Source organism: Hyperoodon ampullatus, assembly GCF_949752795.1.
Source record: "Hyperoodon ampullatus genome assembly, chromosome: 6".
In the NCBI taxonomy this organism is placed as follows: Eukaryota; Metazoa; Chordata; class Mammalia; order Artiodactyla; family Ziphiidae; genus Hyperoodon; species Hyperoodon ampullatus.
The window spans coordinates 32,444,232-32,468,804 of NC_136919.1; the positions used below are offsets into that span (position 1 = coordinate 32,444,232).

General features: G+C 43.9%; 1 protein-coding gene across 1 annotated transcript in view; it reads left to right on the forward strand.

Moving 5' to 3' along the window:
* The window catches only part of ZNF462 (zinc finger protein 462), a 141,683-nt gene that overhangs the window by 81,607 nt on the left and 35,503 nt on the right, over window positions 1-24,573 (forward strand). The window contains exon 8 of the mRNA XM_079705815.1: window positions 24,114-24,381. Within this exon, the coding sequence (XP_079561941.1) occupies window positions 24,114-24,381 (268 nt within the window). The remainder of the gene's footprint in view (window positions 1-24,113; window positions 24,382-24,573) is intronic.

Below are 24,573 nucleotides of genomic sequence, written 5' to 3' on the forward strand. Positions count from 1 at the left end.
ATCTCCCTCTTCCCATGCCAAGAAAAACATTTGTTCCTCAGAAATACAAGCATATACTACCCAACTCATTCAGAGCTAGTTCCTAGCAACACCAGAATTTGCTTCCTAATTCCACAGCTGACTTTTGCATTTCTTGGTTGGAGATTACCTTAAAGTCCTCCAGAACCTCAGTTGTGGGAAGTATCTAAAAGGAAGAAGAAATTTACTTTATTCTTTGGCAGAAAGTATATTCAGTTGTTAGTCAAATCATCTAAAATTATCTCGGGTCTTTTTCGAAAGGAAGATTTTTTTTTTTTTTTTTGTCTTATCATTGCCCACCTTGATTTTTTTTCCCCCTGGAACCAGAGCTAGGTATTTTAGTGCAATTTTATTGAATATAAAATCCCTTAAACTCTTTTGAGACTTCTTATGATTCATAGGTCCTCTCCTCTCTTTCAAATACTGTTCTGCACTAGAGGATTTTATACAAGCAGAGGGAAGGGTGTTGGATTTGGGAGGACTAGTGTGTGTGAGCCATGATTCAGAGGTAGATATCCTGGGGCAGCTTTGCTGGAGCACAGGGTATATCCCAGGCAAGGTGGGCATATGAAAAAGAATTGTTTTTAAGAGCTGAGATGAGAAGTTGCCAGAAATAACCTTCTTGAAGCAACTATTATTTATTTTTTAAAATAAATTATATGAGTTTTGATGGTGTGGCCCAGCATGTCCAAATGATGTACGCATTTTCTTAATTCATTCATAATCCTAAATAATATCCTATAGAAAAATTCCAGTGGTGGTACTTAAACAAAAACGGCAAGATAAAGACTGGCCAAACTGACATGAAAGGTTCAGGTAAGTTGGATCTGCTTGCCTTTTACTGAAGTCAGTCCCTTGCTGTTTATGCCCAGGAAGGGACGTGTTCCTGCCAGAGGGCTCCTCTGTTTTACTGTAAGTAGTTTCATAGTCATCAGGCTCAACCCAAAAGAGGTGTTTGGCTAAGAGTACAGGGCCCAGCTAAGGTTTTATTTACCTGTACACTGCTCTTGGGGCAGTCATTCCAGGGCTAGGCTCTCCAGCTTCCTCGGGGACACAGAATATTCTTACCTGCCTCATGGAAGCCACCTCCTATGTCATCTCTTATGTTCATGTGCTGTGAGCCCTCCACCAAAGCTGCCGTGATCGCCCCATCGAGCAACACAGGATGACCTTCTCAACTTTTCCTGTAGTCCTTGATTTTTAGCACTCCTAGTTATTTTTTTCCCCGTGACCAGTTTGAAAGTCATCCATTCTGGTTTATTATAAGGTTTCTGGCTGTCGTCTCTTGGTTTAATTCTGAAGTGGTAAAATTAATCATAATTTTTATTTACTTCGGCTGACTGCCTTAAATTTGCCATCAGATTCAATATGTCTGATGAATCAGAGTTACAAATTATTATTAGTCTCATTTTATAGAGAAGGAAACTGAGACTGAAATGATGAGTCCCAAAGTCATAAAACATATATGTGGTGGACGTTGTCTGAACCCAAAGCTTATGCCCTTAACCTTTGGGCCATTTCATCAAAGAGTCGCAACAGAAACACACATCCATAAATGAGCCAGAGTGGAGAAGATGAAATCTATTCTTACATGTCTGGGGGCCCTGGAGTCTTCCAAAGGAAAATAAAGCCAAATTTTATTGTTGATTGATATTTAGAGCTTGAGTTAATAAATACGTAGAGTTAGTTAGAAGAGCAGAATATAACAAATGAGAAATTTTGCATTTGGATTTTATTGGCTGCAGCCATGGAGAAGAGAAGGAATTGATGAGTCCTGGAGGGCTTCTTGGAAGGGGTGGGACTCAGGCTGGGCCTTGAAGGGCAAATAGGATTTTTTTATGGGCAGATCGAAGTCTTTTCCAGGTGGGAGGAGTATCAGAAGTGACCAAACTTAAAGAAGGGATCCTGGGACGGCAAGAAGACCAGTCTGGCTAGAGTGGAGGTGTGTAGGGAAGTTATTGGGAGGATAGTTGGCGAGATAAGGGGAAGTAGAACCAAACTGTAGGGGTAATTAACACCAGGAAGAGGTCTTTTCATTGTTAAGAAGCTGGGCTAAACAAGGAAGAACAGCAGCGAGTTCCCTGTCCCCTTTGGAAGTGGGAGGGTACTTTTGAACTATGGGTGCCTGATGCTGATACCTGTAAATCTTCAAGAATGAATGTGCATTAAAACTAGTCATGGGAGGTAGTTATCCCTTTTGAAGATGTCTGCATAGATTTTTCCTCCTGATGACAAGAGTAATACCTACTTAGGATTAAAGAACAGCTTTATGGCAATACATAACATAAAACGTGAGGGTCACCCATAATGCCAGCCTCTCTGCACCCAAAAGAATTTAATAACAGTCTGCTGTAGAATCATCTAGATGTTTCTTCTTTACATATACAGACAGGCTCTGTTTTGTTATTTTAATTTTTTTCCAAAACTGGGACCACAATATACAAACTACTTTTTTTTTTCATGTTTTTGTCTTTACTTGGAAGATTCTATCACTATTTGACTCACCATAGTTTTAAAATGTGAGGGTCCATATCTCAAAACAAACCAACAAATATGATTCCCCTTCAAATCATAAACATTGAGTACTTAAAGGCTTCAAGAAGTTTTGTGTGAATGTGATATGTGTATTTAAGATGGGAGTCTCAGAATTATATAAGGGCTTTGAGGTTTCACCAATCAAAATTTCACTCGCTTATTTCACTTTAAAGGCTCATTCACCTTCTAAAAAATTACTTAAGTAAAGTCTCTTTTCCTACTGCTTAAGACTTAATACATTTGAAATACTGGCAAATGGTCCATAGTTAAATGACAAAATCAAGATTACAGACTGTCTAGACTGTTCAGAGTAATGAGCTGAAAATGAGATTTTGTTAGGGAATAAATATAAAACATGTTGGGTAGCTTCTGACCTTTGTATTCACTTCCATTACTAGACTTGCCAAATATTCTTATAATTGTCGGTTATCATATCTGTCTCCACAACTAAACTGTGTGCTCTCTGAGGTCAAGGACTATTTCAGAGTCTTAGCACTTGGCAGGCCATTCAGTAAATATTTCTTGATGTGAATTAGGGCGGCAGAATAAACCACACACAAGGAAAACAGACAAAACAGTAGTTTATGTGTGAAAAAGCCTGGGAATTTTAGTGACCTCGAGCTCAGCTGTGTCACAAGATGTTTGGAAAAAGCCAGTGTGCACCATGATGTTGCACGTTTCCTTGGTCACACCTCCCTCCTCCAGCTAACTAGCTTTGCCCGTCCCCTGCCCCCCATGGCAACTCCATCTCCCTCTCAACTCTCTGTGACCAAAGCGACTAATCCCTTTCCTCCAAGCAGCCAAGAAGAAGAGTGAGTGCAGTCCTTACTTGCTGCTACCTGTTGAACATTTTTGCTTCCTTCACTTTTCAAGTGTCTGCTCTCTGCTTATTTCCTTCTTATCTTCTGGAATGTTCCTTCAGCTTCCTCAGTGAACTCAGTGCCAGGCTCACAGCCTGCCTTTCTACCCCAGCCATGACCATCGTGCTCTGGAATTTCAGTATACTAGACTCAGTGGTCATGACTCAGTGAATGTTTGGTTTCTTCAGCTAGAGAGATTCACGTCTTCCTGACTGTGTTCCACCACCCTTCATCTGTGGCTGGACTCACCATAGCCACTCTACTTCCAGCATCTCAAACCCGTAAATTCTCTCTGACCACTACCGATCCCTTGTCTAGCCAACCCAGATCCTAGGCTTAGCCATTTCAAAGGGGCTTTCTCCTGCATTCTCGTGTCTCTGCCTCCTTTGTCCTTCTCTGGTTTCCAACCTGCCAGACCCCAACTCTGAATAACCCTCACCTTGCACTTCCTCTGATTTCCACCCGTCTTCCTGGCTCTAATCTCAAGCTTTCGCAATCTGTTTTCAAGGTTATCTTTATTAACCACAAATCTGATTTACTTTTTTTTTATATTGAAGTATGGTTGATTTACAAGGTTGCGTTAATTTCTGCTGTACAGCAGGGTGATTCACTTATGCATAGATATACATTCTTTTTTTATATTCTTTTCCACTATGGTTTATCACAGGATATTGAATATAGTTCCCTTTGCTGTGCAGTAGGACCTTGTTTATCCGTTCTGTATATAACAGCTTACATCTGCTGACCCTAACCTCCCACTCCGTCCCTCCCCCAACCCCCTGCCCCTTGGCAACCACAGGTCTGTTCTCTATGTCTGTGATTCTGTTTCTATTTTGTAGATAAGCTCATTTGTGTTGTATTTTATTTTATTTTATTTTTTAATTTAATTTAATATTTTTTTTGTACTTTTTGGCCACACTGTGCACGGCATATGGGATCTTAGTTCCCCAACCGGGGATCAAACCTGCGTCCCCTGCATTGGAAGCACAGAGTTTTAACCACTGGACTGCCAGGGAGGTCCCTGTGTCGTGTTTTAGCTTCCACATATAAGTGATTTGGTATTTGTCTTTCTCTTTCTGACTTAATTCACTTAGTTTGATAATCTCTAGTTGCATCCATGTTTCTGCAAATGGCATTATTTCATTCTTTTTTTATGGCTGAGTAGTAGTCCATTGTATAAATAAACCACATCTTCTTTATCCATTCATCTGTTGATGGACATTTAGGTTGCTTCCATGTCTTGGCTATTGTGGATAGTGCTGCTATGAACATAGGGGTGCATGTATCTTTTTGAAATTATCAATTTATTTTTAAAAATAAATTTGAGCTTATTCCGATTTATCCCTCTATAACATCAGTTTACTTATAAGTATTCCAAGGTACTTTCTTGAGTGAAAGAGACAGGCATGGGGTCACAACCAAGGTGGTAGAAGTTGCAGATAGCTGCAGTGTTTACCTCGTCTGTCCCAAAGCTAACAGCGAGTAAATGGAGTGAGGAGCTAGAGTTAATAGCTGTGGTGTCACAAATTATTATATTGTACTTGTGAGTTGTGATTTTCCTGTTACTCTGATTTAACAGTATTTTAAAATGTTGCCCATGGGTAAGTTTTTAATTAGGAATACAGAGAAGGAAAGATGAAGAAATCCACATCTAACTTGCATGCAAACAAGAATAATGTCACCAGCGTGTCTGTTAGAAGGAACAATTGTGATAATTAAAGGCAGGCAGTAAAGTGTAAGTAAACTTCCCAACTAACACATTAAAATCAGTAATTTCTATGTATTGTTAACAATAAAATAAGACCATTTTTGCTGATACATTTACAGTATACTTTTGCATCTTGGTTATGTTGCCTATATAATGAAAGACTGGAAAAAAACAATTGTCTAAAAAATGATTAAGTTCGGGCTTCCCTGGTGGCGCAGTGGTTGAGAGTCCACCTGCCGATGCAGGGGACACGGGTTCGTGTCCCAGTCCGGGAAGATCCCACATGCCGCGGAGCTGCTAGGCCCGTGAGCCAAGGCCACTGAGCCTGCGTGTCCGGAGCCTGTGCTCCGCAACGGGAGAGGCCACAGCAGTGAGAAGCCCGCCTACCGCAAAAAAAAAAAAAAAAAAGATTAAGTTCAATGTGAAAATACAGGATAGAATTTTTTTCCTCTTCATTTTTTTTCAGTGGCTTCATTATTATGTGCCTCTATACCAGTACTTTTCACTACATTTCTGCCTTCTCTAATTTTCTGGGATGTTATCTAAATCACAGTATCCCTAGGGAAGAACGTAGGCTACATAGATGTCCACCCACTGTGTGTTGCCAGGGCAGAAAAGAGTGTTTGAGAGCTACGGGAGGGAGGGATGGTAGTTCTGTGTTAAGTCAAGGGCAGGTTTCAGATTTTATTTATTTAATTAATTACCATTTTCTAAATGGCGAGATGGCAAAAACAGTGTATGAGAAAACAGCTTTCATAATATACTGAGTAAACTGGTGGTGTTTATACTAATCATCATCATCCCAGTAAAAGGAGATGACCGTGCTTGAGCTGGTGACGTAAAGCCATATAAAGTTAAGCAGCACGGAGACCAGCCCCACCCCCGCAGCCCCAGACTCTCCCTGTGGACCAGGTGGAGCATCCCTCCTGTGGCCCCTGGGCTTCCTGTCTCCCAAAATGCGCGAAGGTGATTAACAGCAGTAGGTCAGCAGCATGTGATTCACGAGAGGTCCTGCTCCAGGGCATCTGGTGGCCGTGGCTCCCCTCAGGCACTCCCACTCCGGTGAAGCGTGCGAGGGTTCCATGGAACCTCTTCCCCAACTCAGGACGATTTTTTGTCCAGTGTAATTTTAGAGTCGCACTGCAGTACCGGCACGGGGCATGACTCTTCCTGTGTATCGCTGGGTGCGTTTTGATTGAGCAGATGCCAGGAGGGGACCCATTTTAACCCAGCTGGAGCTAGTGAAAGTGGGGAGCGGGAATGATCTTTCCAAAACCAGTTATTTGTATAGATCATCTTTCCTTAAGAGTCTGCTTGGGGATGTTGGACACCTGAGTTTGAGGTCCAAATCCAGAAAGTACCACCCACATTGGAGGCCGTGGACCATCCAGCATGTGCAGCCTCAGGCAGAGGGCCTGACTGCCTCCGTTCACAAGTGTGGGCTGAGATAAATCATTGACCTTCCATGATTTCTTATATGTAAGACAATAATGATGCCTACTTTTTGGGGTTATTTTGTGGATAAAATGAGATAACATATGAAAATGCTTTCACATTCTAAATTACTGTAGAAATCTTAGTATTAAAATAGCATAGTAAAAGCAAATTTCTTGTCAATTTATGATAATTTGTCCACAACCAGAGATTGATAAGGATTTTTTTTTTTAATGGAAAAGAAAGAAAACTTTCACATCTTGCCTTGGAAGCTGAATGAAATCTCTTAACATCATGAATTGTTTCTTGGGAGTCTAAAATAATTCCGTTTTTGGAGAGAGGTGCTTAATCTGGAGTCCTGTTGATTTAAACTTCTTTGGACTTTGGGGCTTAATGGAAACCACCCACACAAGAAACTCCTTTGCACTTGATGTCCTAATCAGTGGGTGTAATGCAGTGATAAGTCCCAAAGTTAGACATTATTATTATTGGCCTTAATCAGTATATATTTTAAATTAGTGATAACTATCATTTATTGCATGTCGGTTAAATACTTTACGAACATTGGTTTAATCCACACAACAATTCCATAAAATAGGAACTTCCATAACCAGCTTCCTGCTGTTTTTGGAAGGAGGAAAATAGTCTTAAGAAAGGTCACAGTTACTACCTGGCAGGGTTGGAGGAGGGTGGAGTCGGCCTAAATCCACAGCTCTGTCTACGATGTCACACAGTCTCCCTAAATCTTAGTTCTCAGATGTGTTATTATTCCCTTGGAGAGTCTAGAAAAGGGAGCGCTATGAACCCTGGGAAAGTGCTCCGTTTTGAATATTAAAACCATTCTTGGGTAAGAACTTCTGCTGTATTTCCTGCAGTTGCAATCTTAGCCTCCAAATCTCTTGAAAAGAACCAATACTCCCAACTTATTCTTCCTCACCACTCGTTCTCTTCTCAAACTGCTAGAGTCTGTGTTGTGCCTTCAGCATTTTACTGAAACCACTCATGAAGTGACCTGCTGGCTAACCCCAGAGACATTCTCTCTGGGAAAGAGTCATTCTTCCCTTGTTTACACCTGCTGCCGCCGCCTCTCCTCCCCGCCCTCTCTGGAATCCTTTACAGTGTGACTTTGGCCCTAGTGCGCTAGTGAAATGGCTTTTACAGAGGTGGACAGCGACTCCAGACAAACAAGTCCACGGCCTCTGCTCCTGCCTCATCCTTCTTTTTTTGTCCGTGGCATTTAAAACTGCTCACCTTCCTCCCGGGGAAGCTCTCCTCCCATGGTTTGGGTCCTACTGTATGTTTCAGGCTCTCCGCCGGCCTCCCTGATGATACCTTCTCTTTACCCTGTTTTCGCCGACAGCTGCCATCATGTAGACCCCAGTCTGGTCCTCAGTCCTCTCCTCTGCGCTCTCCCCCCTCACGGACACACGGAACCGACTCTCACTTTTCTGAGGATGCCACCAAAATCTCCACATCCAGCCATAATCAGGTTAAGCCCCAGACCGTCTTTTCCATCTGCTCTTCACTTTCTCCACCTGGATGTCCCCCTCGGCCTCCACCGCAGAGGTTCTAAACTGGAACTCATGAACTTCCTCCCAGGCCTGCCCCTCTGCCAGGGCACTTGGTACCCAGCTAGAATCCACTGCGTATCCGGGTCTCCTTGGACCCACATCCCATCCGTTGCCTACTCAGTCCTGTGGTTTCCGTCTCCTTACTTCCTCTCACACCCACCCCTCCCCTCCCCTCCCCGTCTCTTACCCAAGCCATTACCATAGCCACCCCACCTGCACACTGCTCCCTTCAGTCCCCTCTAAGCAAGGATGAAAGTCATATCATTCTCCTGTTCGAGAACCTCTAGCAGCTCTACCTGGCCTATTAAAAAGAAATTCCCACTCTCAGCATTCTCCATGCCCATCCCCCAGCTGCCCCTCCCTTCCTCTGCTTCCAGATGTCCAGCCCCTGCTTGTCCTTCAAAGCCAGGTGCACGTTTTGCTTCCATGGTGTTTCCTGTGATGCCCGACGTGAGTCAGCTCTCCCTCCTCTGAAACCCCACAGTGCCGTGGCCGACCTCCCCGGGGGACACGTGGTCCGTTCTGCCAACTCCATGATATTACCAGAAAGGGAGCTCATCAGGGACAGGGTTTTTGTCCTGCCCACTGCCCATCTTTCTATTCTAAACACCTGGCATATTATATTCTGGACATCACTTTCTAGAGTAGATGTCCTGTAAATGTAAAAGGAAAGTTGTGTTCTATAGATAAACATGACAGTGGTTTAAAGCAGTAAGTCAAGATTTGGATTTTTTTTCTGACTCCAGACCCACAGTGTCTGGCAGGTTCTCTGCTCACAACAGGTAGAAATGCTTGTGGGCGTTGGCTCTGTTCTTTGAGCATGCGCTCATTTTCATGTGTGTTTCAATAATCTCCCCTAAGAACCGGAGAGCTCTCGAATTGTGAGCTCTGATGGTCTTGGTATCTGTCAAATACCTAACATATAGTAGATGTAATATTTGTTATGATGAAACAAACCATTTATAAAACACTAATGAATCCAGGAGAATATTGAATCACTTTACAAGATAGTAGTTTGACCATTGAGTTGAGTCTGAGTCCAAGAAATATGTATTAAGTGTCCTTGGGTTGACACATGGGTGTTAAAATTAAGGAGTACGATACAGATTTAGAAACATTTTGGATGTTGCTGAGACGCTGTATTTGAACAACAGACCACAAGATCTTGGCTGATGGCTACGTCTTTTTGGTGTTTGCCAGCGTGTGGACATACCACTTGGTTTCCTGTGCTTCCTTGGTATTTTCTTGCACATGAAGGGTTGGTGGGGAGCAGAAAAGGTAGCCTCCTGGGTTTCCAGTTTTCCTTCCCATAGGTAGTAGGACCATAATCTGTTCCAGATGTAAATGTAATGTGTTCAGTTGAAACAGTTGGAACTGAATTTTAAATGAACAATTCCAACCTGCTAGTAAAATCCAGAGGGGAAGAGTTACCACATTGGTGTTTTCTACTTGACAACACAAAGCATGGAGTCATAGGCAGCTGCTGCTATCCCTCATCAGTAAGGAACGTGCTGCTGGTTGGTTTTCTCTCATGGTGGGAATGCATTTATGCCAAGCTGCCTTCCCTATCTGAGAGAGGGGGCAGGCCTCTGCCTGCAATCTATAGACATAGAAAAGGTACAAATGCGAAGCCTTTATCTCACCTGGTTCCTGCTTCAGACCCTCCAGTGGCTGTCTGCTCTGCCTTCAGAGTAGATTCAAGCTCAGCATGGAAAGCTGATATTTGGGCCCCTCTCTCTCTCGGGGTCACTCCTCGCCCCTTCTTCCTGCTGCATCCTGCGCTGCAGCTGTCCTGAAGGCCCTGTCTGCACAGGGTCCTGCTCTCACCCTGCAGGCCTTGCTAGTCCTCCTTCCTGGAATGTCCTCCTCCACTTCTTTTCACCTGACCTCCTGTTTATTCCATTCACTTGGTTGGCTAATTCCTCCTCATCCTTGAAAACTTGAATCTTCCTAACTCTTCCTGCCTGGCTAAGGGACCTCCTTTCTGTTCACATCTTTGGGCACTCCTTAGTTCAGAGCTGATCATTACTCTATTGTAACTGTCTGACTTTCCATCCCCCCGCCCAAGACCATCCACTTCTTTTTTTTTTATGGAACTGTAGTTGATTTACAGTGTTGTGTTAATTTCTGCTGTACAGCAAAGTGCTTTAGTTCCATATGTATATGCACATTCTTTCTTATTCTTTTCCATTATGGTTTATCCCAGGATATTGAATATAGTTCCCTTTGCTATAGTAAAACCTTGTTGTTTATCCATGCTGTATGTAATGGTTTGCATCTGCTAATCCCAAACTCCCCATCCATGCTTCTCCCACCCCACCCCCTTTGGCAAACACAAGTCTGTTCTCTCTGTCTGTGAATCTGTTTCTGTTTCGCAGATAAGTTCATTTATGTCATATTTTAGATTCCACATATAAGGACCATCAGCTTGTTGAAGGCAGAGGCCATCATTTTTTTTTTTAAAGGGCATATCATTTTTAAAAAAATTATTTATTTATTTGCCTGTGCCGGGTCTTCGTTGCGACACGCGGGATCTTTGGTTGTGGCGTGCGGAATCTTTTAGTTGCGGCATGCGGGCTTTTAGTTGTGGCATGTGGGATCTAGTTCCCTGACCAGGGATTGAACCCGGGCCCCCTGCTTTGTGAGTGCGGAGTCTTAGCCACTGGACCGCCAGGGAAGTCCCAGCAGAGGCCGTCATTTTATTTTGAGTCCCCGGAGCGTGGCAGATTACCTTGCACATGTAGGCACTCAAATGAGCTATTTAAGTGAATGAATGTAGTCTTAAGTGCTGCTGTTCATGGTGCTGCACGCTGGCCACGACCCTCAAGAGGCCGAGACGTGTAGTGGTCCAGTGGCAGGACTGCCTTTTGTCACAGACCCTTAACATTTTTCATACTCAGTCTTGGGCAGACACTCCGTGCCCAGCTGAGCCGGAAGTCCCCAAGAAAACTTAGATGCCCTCACTGGTTATGAAATAAAATCCAAACATCCATGTAAGTTAAGAAGTTTGAGACAAACCTCTCACAGATAGTGGGGAGAACCAACCAATCGACCAGTACATACGTGCTGTAGATCAGGTGGTTAGAAGTACAATCGAGAGAAAGAAAACAAGGTAACAGAGAGAAAAGGGCAGCGGCGGCCGTGTCAGGTAGGGGCCTTTGGGAGAGCGTCATCAATGACGGGGGTGATCACACCCACCAGTCGGTTACCCAGGGACCTTGCGCAAAGCTGGAGGTGATGTTGAAAAACCTTTAAGAGGAAATAGACCCCAGAATGGTTGCCAGGAAAGCCTCTAAACTTTGGAAATTAAATTTTCTCTGATGTGCCTTTTCGTAGCAAGTTGATTTGTGACCATTCTGTGTGCCTCGTTAGCTAACAAAATGGGGGTGACTGGGTGTATTATTTGGGTCGAGCCCTGCCTCTGAGCTGAATCCAAGCCCCTCAATCAGTCCCCTCCCCGTGGCAGCCATCCTCACCTACAGAGTAAGCCAGCCGGTTGTTGCCAGAAGGGGCGGTGCAGTTGGCTTTGCCCAGAATCAGTCAGTCACAAACTAGCTGCCGAACACCTGCCATGTGCCTGGAGCTGGGGTGAATGTCAGTTACATCTGTTTAGAGCAGTGTAAGAGATGCTCATTCCGCTCCGTCCTGCAGTCCAGGGAAGGAGATCAAATTCTTTCATCTATAGAAAACACTCCATAAACACTAAAAGGCAGTTTGTCGTTTAGTGCAAAATATATGATGTAGATTTTAATTGCTGTGGAACTGAGGCCCTTAAAGCACCCCCACCCCGTGCCAGACGCTGTACTTTACACACTGCTCTCCTGTTTGCACTGCACCCTATGAAGTCGTGGGTATCACTGTCTCCGTTTTATGAATGAGGAACCAGAGGACTGCTTAATTGAGAGTCCCCAAGGGTTATGAGGAGGCTCACATGCACGCTCCGGGGCGCTGAGAAGTTGCCTGTTTTCCAGGTGCTCCCTTGGTTTCCCCATCTGTAAAATGGGAAGTAACACATCCCATGTCATAAGGTCATGGTGAAGATCAGTGAGAGACTTGTGCAAAAGCACCTGACATACCTGATGACCTAGAGCTGCTAAGCCAGTGAAAGGTGAGCCTGGATTTCACTGCCTGATCCTTCTGCTTCTTGGAGGTTTACACCCTACACCTGAGCCCAGCATCACTAGCAATATTCCCGTGGGGGCGTTTGGAGCGGGTGCAAGAGTGTCTGTCCCAAGAGAAGAACCTACTGCTTTAATGTTATTAAAAATACAGCTTTACCCGGAGCCAGGATTTTCTTCCACTGCATGGGAAGAGGTGAAAAGAAAAGGAAAAAAACGGGTAAGAAACCCGTTTTCTTACTGGGTGTGTTGGTTCAGAGACTCCCGCTGCTGGGGGACAATTTTAGAATAACCGTGCGCTTTGAAGTGTGGCTGCTCGTTCCTGTTCTTGATCCGCCATCGTTATCCTCACCCGATTTCCATACCGTCACTTAGAGCTCGACATGTATCTAAATATATACGCTTCTCCTCAGATGTGTTCTTCCCTCTTGCTTCGCTGAGCTTTGGAGAAGTCTCTGCATCGTTCCCTGCACGGGCCCTCCCTGTACTGTTTGTTGAAAGCTGGACACTGTGACCGCCTCCTTGTATCTTCCCTCCGGTCAGGCCTTGAGGAGGAAGCACGGCGGCCTTGCCCAAGGCCCGTAAGCTCTGAATACCATCTGAAGTTCCTAGCGAGCTCTCGACTGTTGCGGCCAAGTCACTGATGTAAAAGAGGCTTTTGTGCTCCACGTTGTTGGTTGGATTTTCTGTGTGGTAAAGACATCTATACGATCTAAACGAACAGCAGGAAGCATTACTTCCTCATCACACAATTCCAAAGAGTCGCAGGTGAATTATGCATTTGGTATTGTGAGAGTGTCTCAATGAACAATGGCCGATGCCACCCAGAGTTTCCTCCTGAAAAACATTAGAAAAGGGCTCCTTCGGGCTTCCCTGGTGGCGCAGTGGTTGAGAGTCCGCCTGCCGGTTCGTGCCCCGGTCCGGGAAGATCCCACATGCCGCGGAGCGGCTGCGCCCGTGAGCCATGGCCGCTGAGCCTGCGCATCCGGAGCCTGTGCTCCGCAACGGGAGAGGCCACAACAGGGAGAGGCCCGCATACCTCAAAAAAAAAAAAAAAAAAAAAAAAAGGGCTCCTTCGCCATGCATTCATTTGATTTGCGACAAATTTCCAGCCGGTTTCAAGGAGGGTTTTTAAGAACACACACTTTGAGTTACAAATACCATTTAGTACAGAAGGAATACCTGTGATATTTGCTAACGGCTGTGGCAGAAAAAGAACGTGTCTTCGAAACTGGGGCATGCAGGAGCCCCGGGTTCTGTTCCTGTTTCTCCACTGACTGGCTGGGTGACATGAAGCCATCTCTGCTTTTCTGAGCCACCACAGGTCCTTTTGCAAAATGAATAGCCTTACACTACATATCTGGGAGGAGAGTGCATCCATGATGGAGGAAAATTGGTAAAACATTTCATACGGTGAGGGTGCAGTGCTAAAAATCTGAAAATAATCCATGAATACCTTCTGGATTGCAGAGGCCTCTATTTTCGTGGCCTTAGGTATTGACTATAGCAAAGTCATGGTGCATTTAAATACGTGGTACCGTTACACCTGTGCATCCACGAACATCTATGCCTACCACAGATCTGTGCCTGCCAGTGGGTGCGAAGAAGGAGAGAGAGTTTCATAGTGATTCATCCAAAGTGGCTCCCTGGTGTCCTGATATCATCTGTTTTAAAGTTTAGACTTTTTGCTGATTTAGGGTGAAAGCCAGAAATTATGCCTGTGACTCCTTGGGATGGTCATGGATCATGAATTTCCTGCCATTCAAATTCTCAAATGTTTCAGAAGCCATTCTCCAGGTAATCAAAAAAGACCCAGGCTTGTTTCAGTAAAAGTGGATCCCTGTTTCAATGGGATGGCTCTATTAACCACAGTGTTCAAAGAGAGAGTGGCATTTGGTTAATTGGATTTTCCTGTTAAATCTGGGTTTTCCAGAGCACTTTTTCCAGTTTGAAATCTTCTTGGATCTTTATAACACGTTCATTGAACACCTCTTTTGGGCCAGGCCCTGAACTAAGTTCTGGGAGATAATGAACTTTAAACAAGTTATGGGTGGATAGTTGGATGGATGGATGCATGCACGCATGCATGGATGCATGGATAGATATCCTGCTTGCAAAGAGATCATAGTCTGGTAGAGGCAAAATGAATTAACCTGCGTGCAACATGAGAACTAGCAGGAAAGCCTGAAGGGGGAGTTGAATAAGTGTATCTAGAAAGATCAGGGACGATCTTCATAGTGATGGTAAATTTGAACTGAGTTCAGTTTTGAAAGATGAGTTTTCCAGGCTGAGAAGTCGAAGAAGGATATTGCAAGAATGTACAAAGAAGCAGCAAAAAAAAGCACACAGAGTGAATGTTAAGAACTTTCCGTGTGGCAGTAGCACTGAGTGGGGGCAGTGTGGGTGTGGAGTGCGGTAGGTCTGGGAAGATGAAGGTGGGCCAGGGTACTGATGTTCAGAGTTGGGACATTTTTCTTGTAAGAAGGCTTGAGTACCTTGATCATATTTGCTTTTAGAAAAGAAAGGGATCTTAGGGGGAGAAGAAAGTTGAAGATAGAAAGCCAGTTAGGAACGTCCTGCAATGCAAGTTCACACGAGCAACCACAGGGGCCTGAACAGAAGCAGTGGCTGTGGAACCGTGAGTGGGTCACAGATGCGGGCTTTTTGGGAGGTTGAACCGATAGGACTTTTTCACTCACTGAATGTATAGAATGAAAGAGAAATGAATCAAGGATTTGTTCTCATTTTATTGACTGGGTGGATGGTGATGCCACTGGGGGAAAATGATACAGAGAAACAAATGGGCTTGTCTCCGATTATAGGACCTAGTGAATTGCAAGTCCAGGAATTCTCTTTGTTTTAGGTCAGACTTGCCTGGATTCCCCCGAAAATATAGAGAAAACGAGAACATGAAGCTTCATACCAAATAAGGCCTTTGAGAGACCCTTTCAGTGAATTTAAGGATGATGGGATGCTAAATCTCAGCTCCTTTTCGTTTTTTTGCTGTTTTTGTCATTTTGAAGACTGACTTTTTGTTTTGTTTTGTTTTCCCTGATCATATTTCAAGGTTTTGTTTTTACTCATCAGAATGACAGGAAGTTTTCAGTGCGTGTTTCCTTCAAGTTTGGCCTCAACCTTATTTTCAGGATTAGGCGTTTGTTTTTCCATTTGTCTCCATGACAACCAAGCCCAGAATTCCTATATATAGTCATCCAGTGCCCATTGTCCCCCCCTGGCCATTGTATCATAATCTTGTACATCCAGGCCAGAGAACTCTACTGATGATAGAAGACAAGGGGGTGCCAGAGTCCTTGGGCCTGGAGGTTTTCAAGGCATAATCAAAAGAAGGAAATAAAGTAACGTGGCTGCCTTTAGAGATTTATGTTCCCCTTTAGACACTATCCAGGAGGAGTTGAAATGGCTTGTGTTCCAAAGCTTAGTTTCTAATATAGTTTTCCTTTGGAATGGCCCAGTGTTCTATCTGGAGAACCTTTTTGAGAGTCTTCAAAGGAAATACGTGGACAGTTGAATTGGTGATTTGAAGTTGGTCATGTTCTGGATGCCACATTTTGCTGCCTGTTAATAGCAAGAAATGAACAGCAGGTATCTTGAGAAAGAAATTGAGTTTCAAAGGAATTTAGATAGAACCTAAGAAATCTTTTAAAATAAGTAAACCTCTTGAATCTGTGAATCATCTTGACAGCTCTATGATACAAACAGTTCTTGTAACTTCAAACAGAGAGATAGACAGACAGAGGTACAGGATTGAATTTAAGAAAGTTGTTCACAAATTCAATCCAGGAAACATTTTCTTAAGTACTTTTTTGAATGAAAGGACCATGAGTCTCTGGCTGTAAAAGCACATAAGATACTATTCCTGTCAATCTAAAATGTAAGCCCCACGAGGGCAAGGATCCTTGCTGGTTTTTTTCACTGATGTATCCCAAATGCCTAGAAGTGCCTGGCACATAGAAGCCTCTCAACAAGTATTTTCTGAATTAATATCAAATAGGGTCAAACATATAGATAGATACAGTTGAAACTTATTTGATATAATCAAGACCTAGTTTCTGAGTGATATTTGCAAATTTCTTAATGCAGGGAATCCTTTTAAAAATGCTTTAAGCATTTTATTTTCACTTAAAAATGCATTCGTTCACCAGGATTGTGCTGTAGGTTTCAACCTTATGTATTTGAGTCTGGGTCTTGTGATTGGAGTTCCCCATTTTCTCTCTTGCATAAACTGTAATCACCTATACTACTTCCAGTTTCAGTTTCTTTTAAGTGGAATGATAATTTAGACATTTGTGGAACAGTCTTAGAGCAGAGTCCTTCTAGACTTTCATGTTCTCCTCAATCTTTTATCTTGCCAAAACGTAATTTGACAGTCTTTTTTTTTTTTAGCAACTTGACTTTCTCAAATCTTTTCCAAGCACTTAATGGAGCTTTCATAGAAATGGCAACTTTTATACCCATCTTTCATCATTTTAGGTAATATTAATTAAATTGAATAAGCTCAATAACAAATATAAATATAACAGGTACAAAGAAATTTGAGAGAAAATAAAACTGATTTTTGTTAGCATTAACTCAACTGCTGGAAGCAGAAGTGGATGGGGCTGCTGCAGAGTGCTCCAACAACCAGCCCAGACCCTGTTGCCATGGGATGTTTTAAGGTCAAAGGCATAGAGAGATAAGGCCGAGTTTGTTGGTGGAGGTTGCTTGAGAGAACATATATAAGTGTAAGCTGAAGTATAATAAGATCCAGATGAAAATCACTATGTGTATGTACTGACAAAGCACAGAGGAGAGCAGGGTTCTGTCTGGATTGTTGGGGGAAAGCCTCACAGAGTAGGTGACGTTTCAGCTGGGTTTTGAGGATGGGTAGGGATTTGCCAGGCATAAAGAAGAGGAAGAGCATCAGGGAGCCCTTGATCAAGGATTCCCAATGATGAGATATGTAGAAAGTGCAAGGAGTTGGGAATTAGCCCAAAGTGAGGCTGGAAACACAGGCTGAGACCAGACTGTAGAGCTTTATGTACCAAGGAGTAGGCTTTATCCTTGAGCCCTGAGGCATAATCATACCATGCTCATGTAAGTGATATATATTATATGTCTATGACATGTATGCTGGCCAAACTAGAACAGATCTTGGAGGAAGGAAGACCAGTTAGGAGGTTGTTAAGAGTTGCCCGTATGGAATCTGAGGACGTGAATGAACAGTGGGAAGGGTAGGCAGGGCCCTGGAGAGGAATATGATTGGAGGGAAGAAATGACATGTGTCTCTGGGATGTGGTACCTGGTGAAATGTGCTGCCCCAGGAAACATCTGACAGTCTCTGAAGGAGGATTCCCACAGTTTGAGCTTGAACGAAGTGGTGAGCCATTGACTCACATTCAGAAAGCCAACGGAGATGCGTGAGCAAAGATGGTGGCCATGTGCATGCAGCATGTTGAGTTTAAGGCGTCCACCAGACAGAGTTTTTCGGCTTTAGGTGAAGACTCAGATCATGTCTAAGCTCACTGATAAGCAGGAGGGTTCTCTATCTCGTCACCAACAGATACCTGGGTTGCTATCACCTACATGGAAATACTTGGACCCCTTTTGTCCTTTGCATGAGTTTCTTAGCCATTGTATGATAGGAGTTAATGCCATTCCCAAAGCTTCCTGCCTGTTACCTAAAGTATGTCTTTAGCTGCTCTCTTGTCATTGTAGGTGTGCCTTTCTCAATTTTTCTAGGAACAGTGGGCAGTATTTCCAGCATATTTGGGTCCCAACCCAAACCCTATACTTTGGGCTTTTACCATATTTGTTGTTCAGTTATCTACAGGTAATATTCTGTTTCTGGTTTCTTATACTACCAACCTTCAGGTGCCAAATCACCTGCTTTTCTGAAGAAAATTGCAATCTGTGCATCATTTTGAACTCTATGCTATTTTAGGACTTGAAGATTTTAAATCCTTCCTTACGCGATCTCCCTCACCCTCCGATGTACATATTTTCCAGCTCAGATTCATCCTCTGATCTTTATTTCTTTACTCTGTAGGAATTAAGTCACTTTTGTTGTTGTTGTTGTGATAAGAATGTAGTTGTTTAATTGCTATTCATGACTTAAGGTGGAGGTGTGGTGAACTGAACATCTAGGTAGCTTCACGTCTGGTGGTGATTTCATTAATTAACACACTAGCTAACACTAATTACGTTTATTAATGGAACTCAAGGCTCTCTTGACGTCCTCCCCCCATCTTCCTCACTCCTACTTCCACCAGTCACCAAGTACTGCTGATTTTGTCTTCTTCTCCACTAGGTCTCTGGAGATAAGGTGGCTCCATTGAGACTTTTTTTTTTCTTGCAGTGTATCACAATCAGTTATTTACACGTCTGTCTGAGACAGTGAGTTGCTTGAGGGCAGGGACCATGTCCTCCTGTTCCAGAACAGGGTCCCCCACTGACTTAGATGTTCAATAAATGTTTGCTGAATGAATGGGTGTCATTTAACCATTTGCTCCCCTGGCCGCCTCTAAAATTTGCTTGCCTAAAATCCTTTTGTCTTTTATTTTCTCCTGGTACTGGATTTGCCCTGACCAAAGAGCCTCTCTCTCAAGTCTGCATGAAATTCTAGCTCAAATATAATTAACTGTGGTTGCTGGCACCAAGGTACTGCTGCCACTTTTTCACCTTCACTCACACTCTCTCTGTGGAGCTGCGGAAAATTGAGAATTGATCTCCCGTACAGCTTCCTTCTCAGATCACTCAGCGCATAAGGGAGCTGTCCTCTCTGCTGCTCCCACAATTTACTGCCCAATTGATTCTTACTCTTCCCTGTGTCTTCCTCAATCTTGCAATAGTTAAACTCTCCTGTTACTGTTCATTTGTTCTCTTTGCCCCTTTTATTCCTTCAGTCAGTGGAGTAAGTGTGTTAGACACGGAGCAGGCGTATATCTTCATAACAGCCAGCTACTCTGTGTTTCTCCTAGTAGATCGGGGCTCCTAGAAGGCATCCCTCGCACCTTCTTCTCTTTTTTTTTTTGGCTGTGCCGTGTGGCTTGTGGGATCTTAGTTCCCTGACCAGGGATTGAACCCGGGCCCCCAGCAGTGAAAGCGCCGAGTCCTAACTGCTGGACTGCCAGGGGATTCCTTCCTCGCACCTTCTTTGACTTTGAGTCCCTAGAGCCTGCCTGTGGCCTGACACGAAGAGGGTGTCGAATATTTTGTTGGATCAGAATGTTCAAGAGGGCTTCATTCTGTCATGGTTATTGTTCTTCCAGAGTTCACTTATTTGTCGTTTGCTATAAAATAGATTTCCAGTGATTATTTCTGTGCTGGCTAATCTCTGGAGAAAAAAGAAAACAAAACAAAACCCTTTGAACGGATACTTACCTGGGTTTGGCTGGAATTCTGGGGGGCTGGAATGAGAGCCAGAAATTTCCCATTTCTCCAGGAACCTGACTGAATGAGAGGGGTAGGAGCTCTCATCTGGAACTCAGCCCTTCCCCGGTTTGAAATCCTGAGCTGTCCAAGAGCCACTGGAAAACACCCATCTCCCATTTGTATTCGTGTACCTTTCTTTTCCCAGCCAAATCCCCCCTGAGGAATGTTACAGCATTATCTTTCGAGGGCAGTTTATCCAGCATCTGACTTAAGCATGCCATTTGGACAGGCACATCTCCAGTTCTGGGTATTTGCAGTGCTTACCTGTGTAGCGTGCTTATAGAAATGTCCCCTGGGTGGTCCCTTTTTTTTTTTTTTTTTTTTTTTTTAATAAAGCATTTTGAAATTTTGGATATTCTTTTTCTTTCCCGGGAATCTTACTTTTTTTTTTTTTTTGCGGTATGTGGGCCTCTCACTGTTGTGGCCTCTCCCGTTGCGGAGCACAGGGCCCGGACGCACAGGCCCAGCGGCCATGGCTCACGGGCCCAGCCGCTCCGCGGCATGCGGGATCCTCCCAGACCGGGGCACGAACCCGCCTCCCCTGCATTGGCAGGCGGACTCTCAACCACTGCGCCACCAGGGAAGCCCCGGGAATCTTACTTTGTTGATTCTTTTTTCCCATGTGCTCTGAAATGCTGGTTTTAGTGTTTTCCTTGGTATTCAGTTTAATGTTATTTTCTCTTTGTGATCATTTCTACCTAGTCTGATGTTACTTTCTCAGCTATTCCAGCCTTACTGCCATCTTCTCTCTCTCTCTTCTCTGCTGTGTGTTTCTTGCTGATGGAACACTCAGATATTCTTTCGTGTTCTTCTGACTTGCATCACGGGACCCCGGAGGTCAACCCATTGAGTCAGATGCCTGATAGACAAGTTTCAGATTTTAGAGTCAGAGAGGTCTTTGTTCCAGTCCTACCTCTGCCTCTCGGTAGCTGTGTGGCCAACCATTCTCAGCACCAGCCATCTCATCGGTAAAATTGGCATGAGAACCTATGCCGTACACCGTAGTGGTGAGAATTCGTTGTTGGCTGTTCAGTAACTTACAAAGCCCCACCTTGATGTGCTGTGACCATACATTCTACAGTTCTGTTATGATCTTGCTTATAAAATCATTTTCCTATTATAGACAGTTTACAAAATGGATAACTCCATATAACTTAGCTAAATTTATTTTATAACTGCAATTATAAATCATAATTTAATTTCCAAAACTTTGCACATAAATAAAGTCACAACTCAGAGACCGACACTCTTCTGAGACTGCACATCTCAGGGCTGGGTTAAGAATGGATGGACCAATGCCCTCTTTGCTGTTGGCTCCATCCTAGATATTCGTGGCCAAAGAGGCGGTAAAGATGTAACCTGTACTCCTGTGCTTTAGCTGCTGTATGTTCCCATGATCACAGGTCGGGCTCTGCAAGCACAGAGTGTTTTTCCTTTCCTTTGCTTAAGCTTGGAATGAAAGAAAAGAGTCTTAATGATGATTTTTAACTTATGTGACATGCCCTTCACTGCTAAGAATCTGTTTGTCTTTCTAACCTGGGCACAAAAGCATCCTCTTCTGCTCTTCTTTCTGGCTATGCCTCGTGAACAAACTGGGATTTTATGTAGCTCAGCAAGTGGGCTTTTTTAGGATCAGTGGAATCAGACACACTCACGTCTTTGTCACTTTAGTGCCTGAAGTGCTAAAACTGTACATTATTCACAAACTCCAAGTGAAAGCGAGGAAGAGTGTGTCTTGGCACCAGAGAGGACAGTAAAGCTCTCAGAAGACCCAAAAAATTATCACTTGGGGATTATTGCAAGTGTATCCTAAGTTGGTGAGATTTGCTTCTTTCTGTAAGTAAACCTGTCCATCTGATTTTAACCAGGAAAGAAGGATTTTATGACACGGATACATACAGGTGTTCTTTTCACACTGCCATTTGTGAAGGGTGATGAGCTGTCCTTTCTTGGAATGCTTTCTCCACGACTTCTAGCATTTTTATTTCAAGTTTCGTATCACATAGAAATACCCGTGTTAAAATTGAGAATGCGTTTTTCGAGATGGGTGGAATGATATGCCATAGACCCTAGAAAGAAGAAAAATATGTTGAGTCAGACTCCTCTCCCTTTGGGGAGTTTTACCCAAGAGAGTCTTACGTGTGCTCTAGGTCAGGGGTGGCAGAAGGTAGGGGAGACAGATTGACCTGGTTTGTCTTCTGATTAGGAGCCAGTTTGTAATTTTGTTAGAAAGGGACTGGAGCTGTCCGATGCCTTGTGACTGACTCTTGGAGGCCGTGGTGGCTTGCTTACTTAGAAATGGACTGTTCCTTTGTTTTGGTCTCTGGGGAGATTTGTGGATGGTCGACTGGGCAGGGCAGTCGGACCTGACTTCGGCCTTGCTGGTCCCAGGATTTCTTTCCTGTAGAGCTAGGAGCAAACCAGGACCAGCACTGGCGAGAGGGCAGGGCTGGCCGGGGTACTGGCGTGGCAGTGCTTTCCCAGCAGCTCAAGTCCCAGTTAACAGGAGAGGCGGCCAGAGCATGCTTTGTGCTTCATCCTGCATGTGTCTGAAGCAGAAACTAGTCTTGAGAGCTTAAACAGAAGACATCTCAAACAGTCCATGAAATGGTAAACAAACCTGCTGTTGAAAGAAAGAATGAGAAGTTGACAATTGCATTATTCTGATCCTCAGTGGGTTCATTGGCTAGGGTCGAGGAATTAGGAGAAAGGAGATAAAAAGAATCGGGTGAAATGAATTCAGTTGTGTTAATGTCTTTCTTTCTTTGTCTTCGGTTTACACCTGGTAATGAACCCATGGAGGCTCGGAGATATTGTTTGAGTTTCCTTTTGTTTTATTTGTATGTGTGTGTGTGTAGCAGGTTTGTTTACAATTTCCAAAGGGGTTTTTTCCTCAATCCTGAGGAATATGAATTGAGGAGGGGAGGAGGGAACAAGAAGGGGGGGGAGGAATTTTAGTATTTTGAAGACAAGAGGTGACCCCACAATAAGGGAACTGCTCTGAGGCCAATGGGATGGATGGTACCAGTCTCATCAAATATGGGTTTTACAGAGCCCCCCGCGTGTCCCACCTGGGGAAATCACACTTTGGAAAATTAGGTGTCCATCAAATCAGGGGCAGGCTGGTACAGTGTCTGTCCCGTTTCCCCCCTGCTTTTTGAAAGGCTTAAGAAAAGAATCCTTTGTTTTCTTTTCAAAGAAAGTTACACTGAAATTCATCTGTGTGGGATTCACAGACTCCATTTGTGTCATTGATGGGCAGCCTAGGTTATATAGGACAATGGTGGTGATAACGTTGATGAATTCCTGACCTCAACATTCAGAGCTGGGTGTTGGGAAAAGGTTCAAGACCTTTTTTTCTTTTCACTTTCTCTCTCTTTTTAAAAAAAATTATTATTTAAGGAAGAAACTGAGATTTCCCCACCTCCCGTCTACATTAGATTTCCCCACCTCCCGTCTACATTAGATTTCCCCACCACATGACACTGGAGCGTCACAGGCTTAAGATTTGTGCCTGTCACTTCCAGCATTTTCCTCCGAATTGCAAACTTTCAAATACCTTTCAGGGAAACTTGTTTGGAATTTCATTTTAATGGGATTTATGAATAAATCTCCATGTTAATGCTGACTAAGCTTTAAACATCCATTCCTGGAGAACACTATTGGATTTTTATATTTTAAAATTTAAATCACTTGACAGTGAAGGCATAAAACACTTTTATATTTGTGAGTGCCATGTGCTTGAGCATTTCTGTTAAAGACTTTTTTTTTTGCCCTCCCCGGTTGGCTTGAATAATTCTGGGCTGCAAAGGAGGAGATATTGCATCTTCTACTTTCCTTTCTCATGTGGATGCCTGTGTACATTGTGCGGGTTTATTTATCTCACCTACAAGGATGGGTATTCTGTGGCAGCCTGTTGCCACGCTGCAATTTCCTTTAAAAAAACAGTTTACTTTCTTCCTTCACTTTGAAACCTTTAACCTCAGAATTTTATTTTTAAATGCTGTGAACCCTCAAAGTCAGATTAAAAGAAGTGACGCTTCCTCCCTACCTGCCTTTCCCCAGAGATGTGTTGTAGAATGTAAATAAAGATGAAAGCTGGGATCATAGTCAACCCCTTTAAAAAAATACTCAAAACTAGGGCTTCCCTGGTGGCGCAGTGGTTGAGAGTCCGCCTGCCGATGCAGGGGACACGGGTTCGTGCCCCGGTCCAGGAGGATCCCATGTGCCGCGGAGCGGCTGGGCCCGTGAGCCATGGCCGCTGAGCCTGCACGTCCGGAGCCTGTGCTCTGCAATGGGAGAGGCCACAGCGGTGAGAGGCCTGCGTACCGCAAAAAAAAAACCCAAAACAACTCAAAACTAATGTTGGGGGTTTTCAAGTGTCAAACCTCCACTGTGTGCTTTGTGTCTGGTGTCATCTAACCCCATCTGTCCACAGACTCATCCTACTCCGAGCCTCCAGATGTTCAGCAGCAGTTGAACCACTATCAATCCGCTGCTCTGGCGAGAAACAACAGCCGTGTTAGCCCCGTGCCTCTTTCTGGAGCTGCGGGGGGCACTGAGCAGAAGACGGAAGCCGTTCTTCACTGCGAATTCTGTGAATTCTCCTCTGGCTACATCCAGAGCATCAGGCGCCATTACAGGGACAAGCACGGTGGGAAGAAGCTCTTCAAGTGCAAAGACTGCTCCTTTTACACAGGCTTTAAGTAAGTGGCGTGAAGAACAGCCTTGAAAAACAAGGTGGCTGCACCCGCTTCACCCCTCACCATACTCTTCCCTTTCACTCTCCTATCTGGAGCTCATGGGAGGCCCTGCCTGTGGGATAAAGAAGGGGTTGCTGGGTCCAGTCTTCACAAGAGGAGGCTAGTTCCAGAAGACTGTTTTCGGGGGTTTGGGGA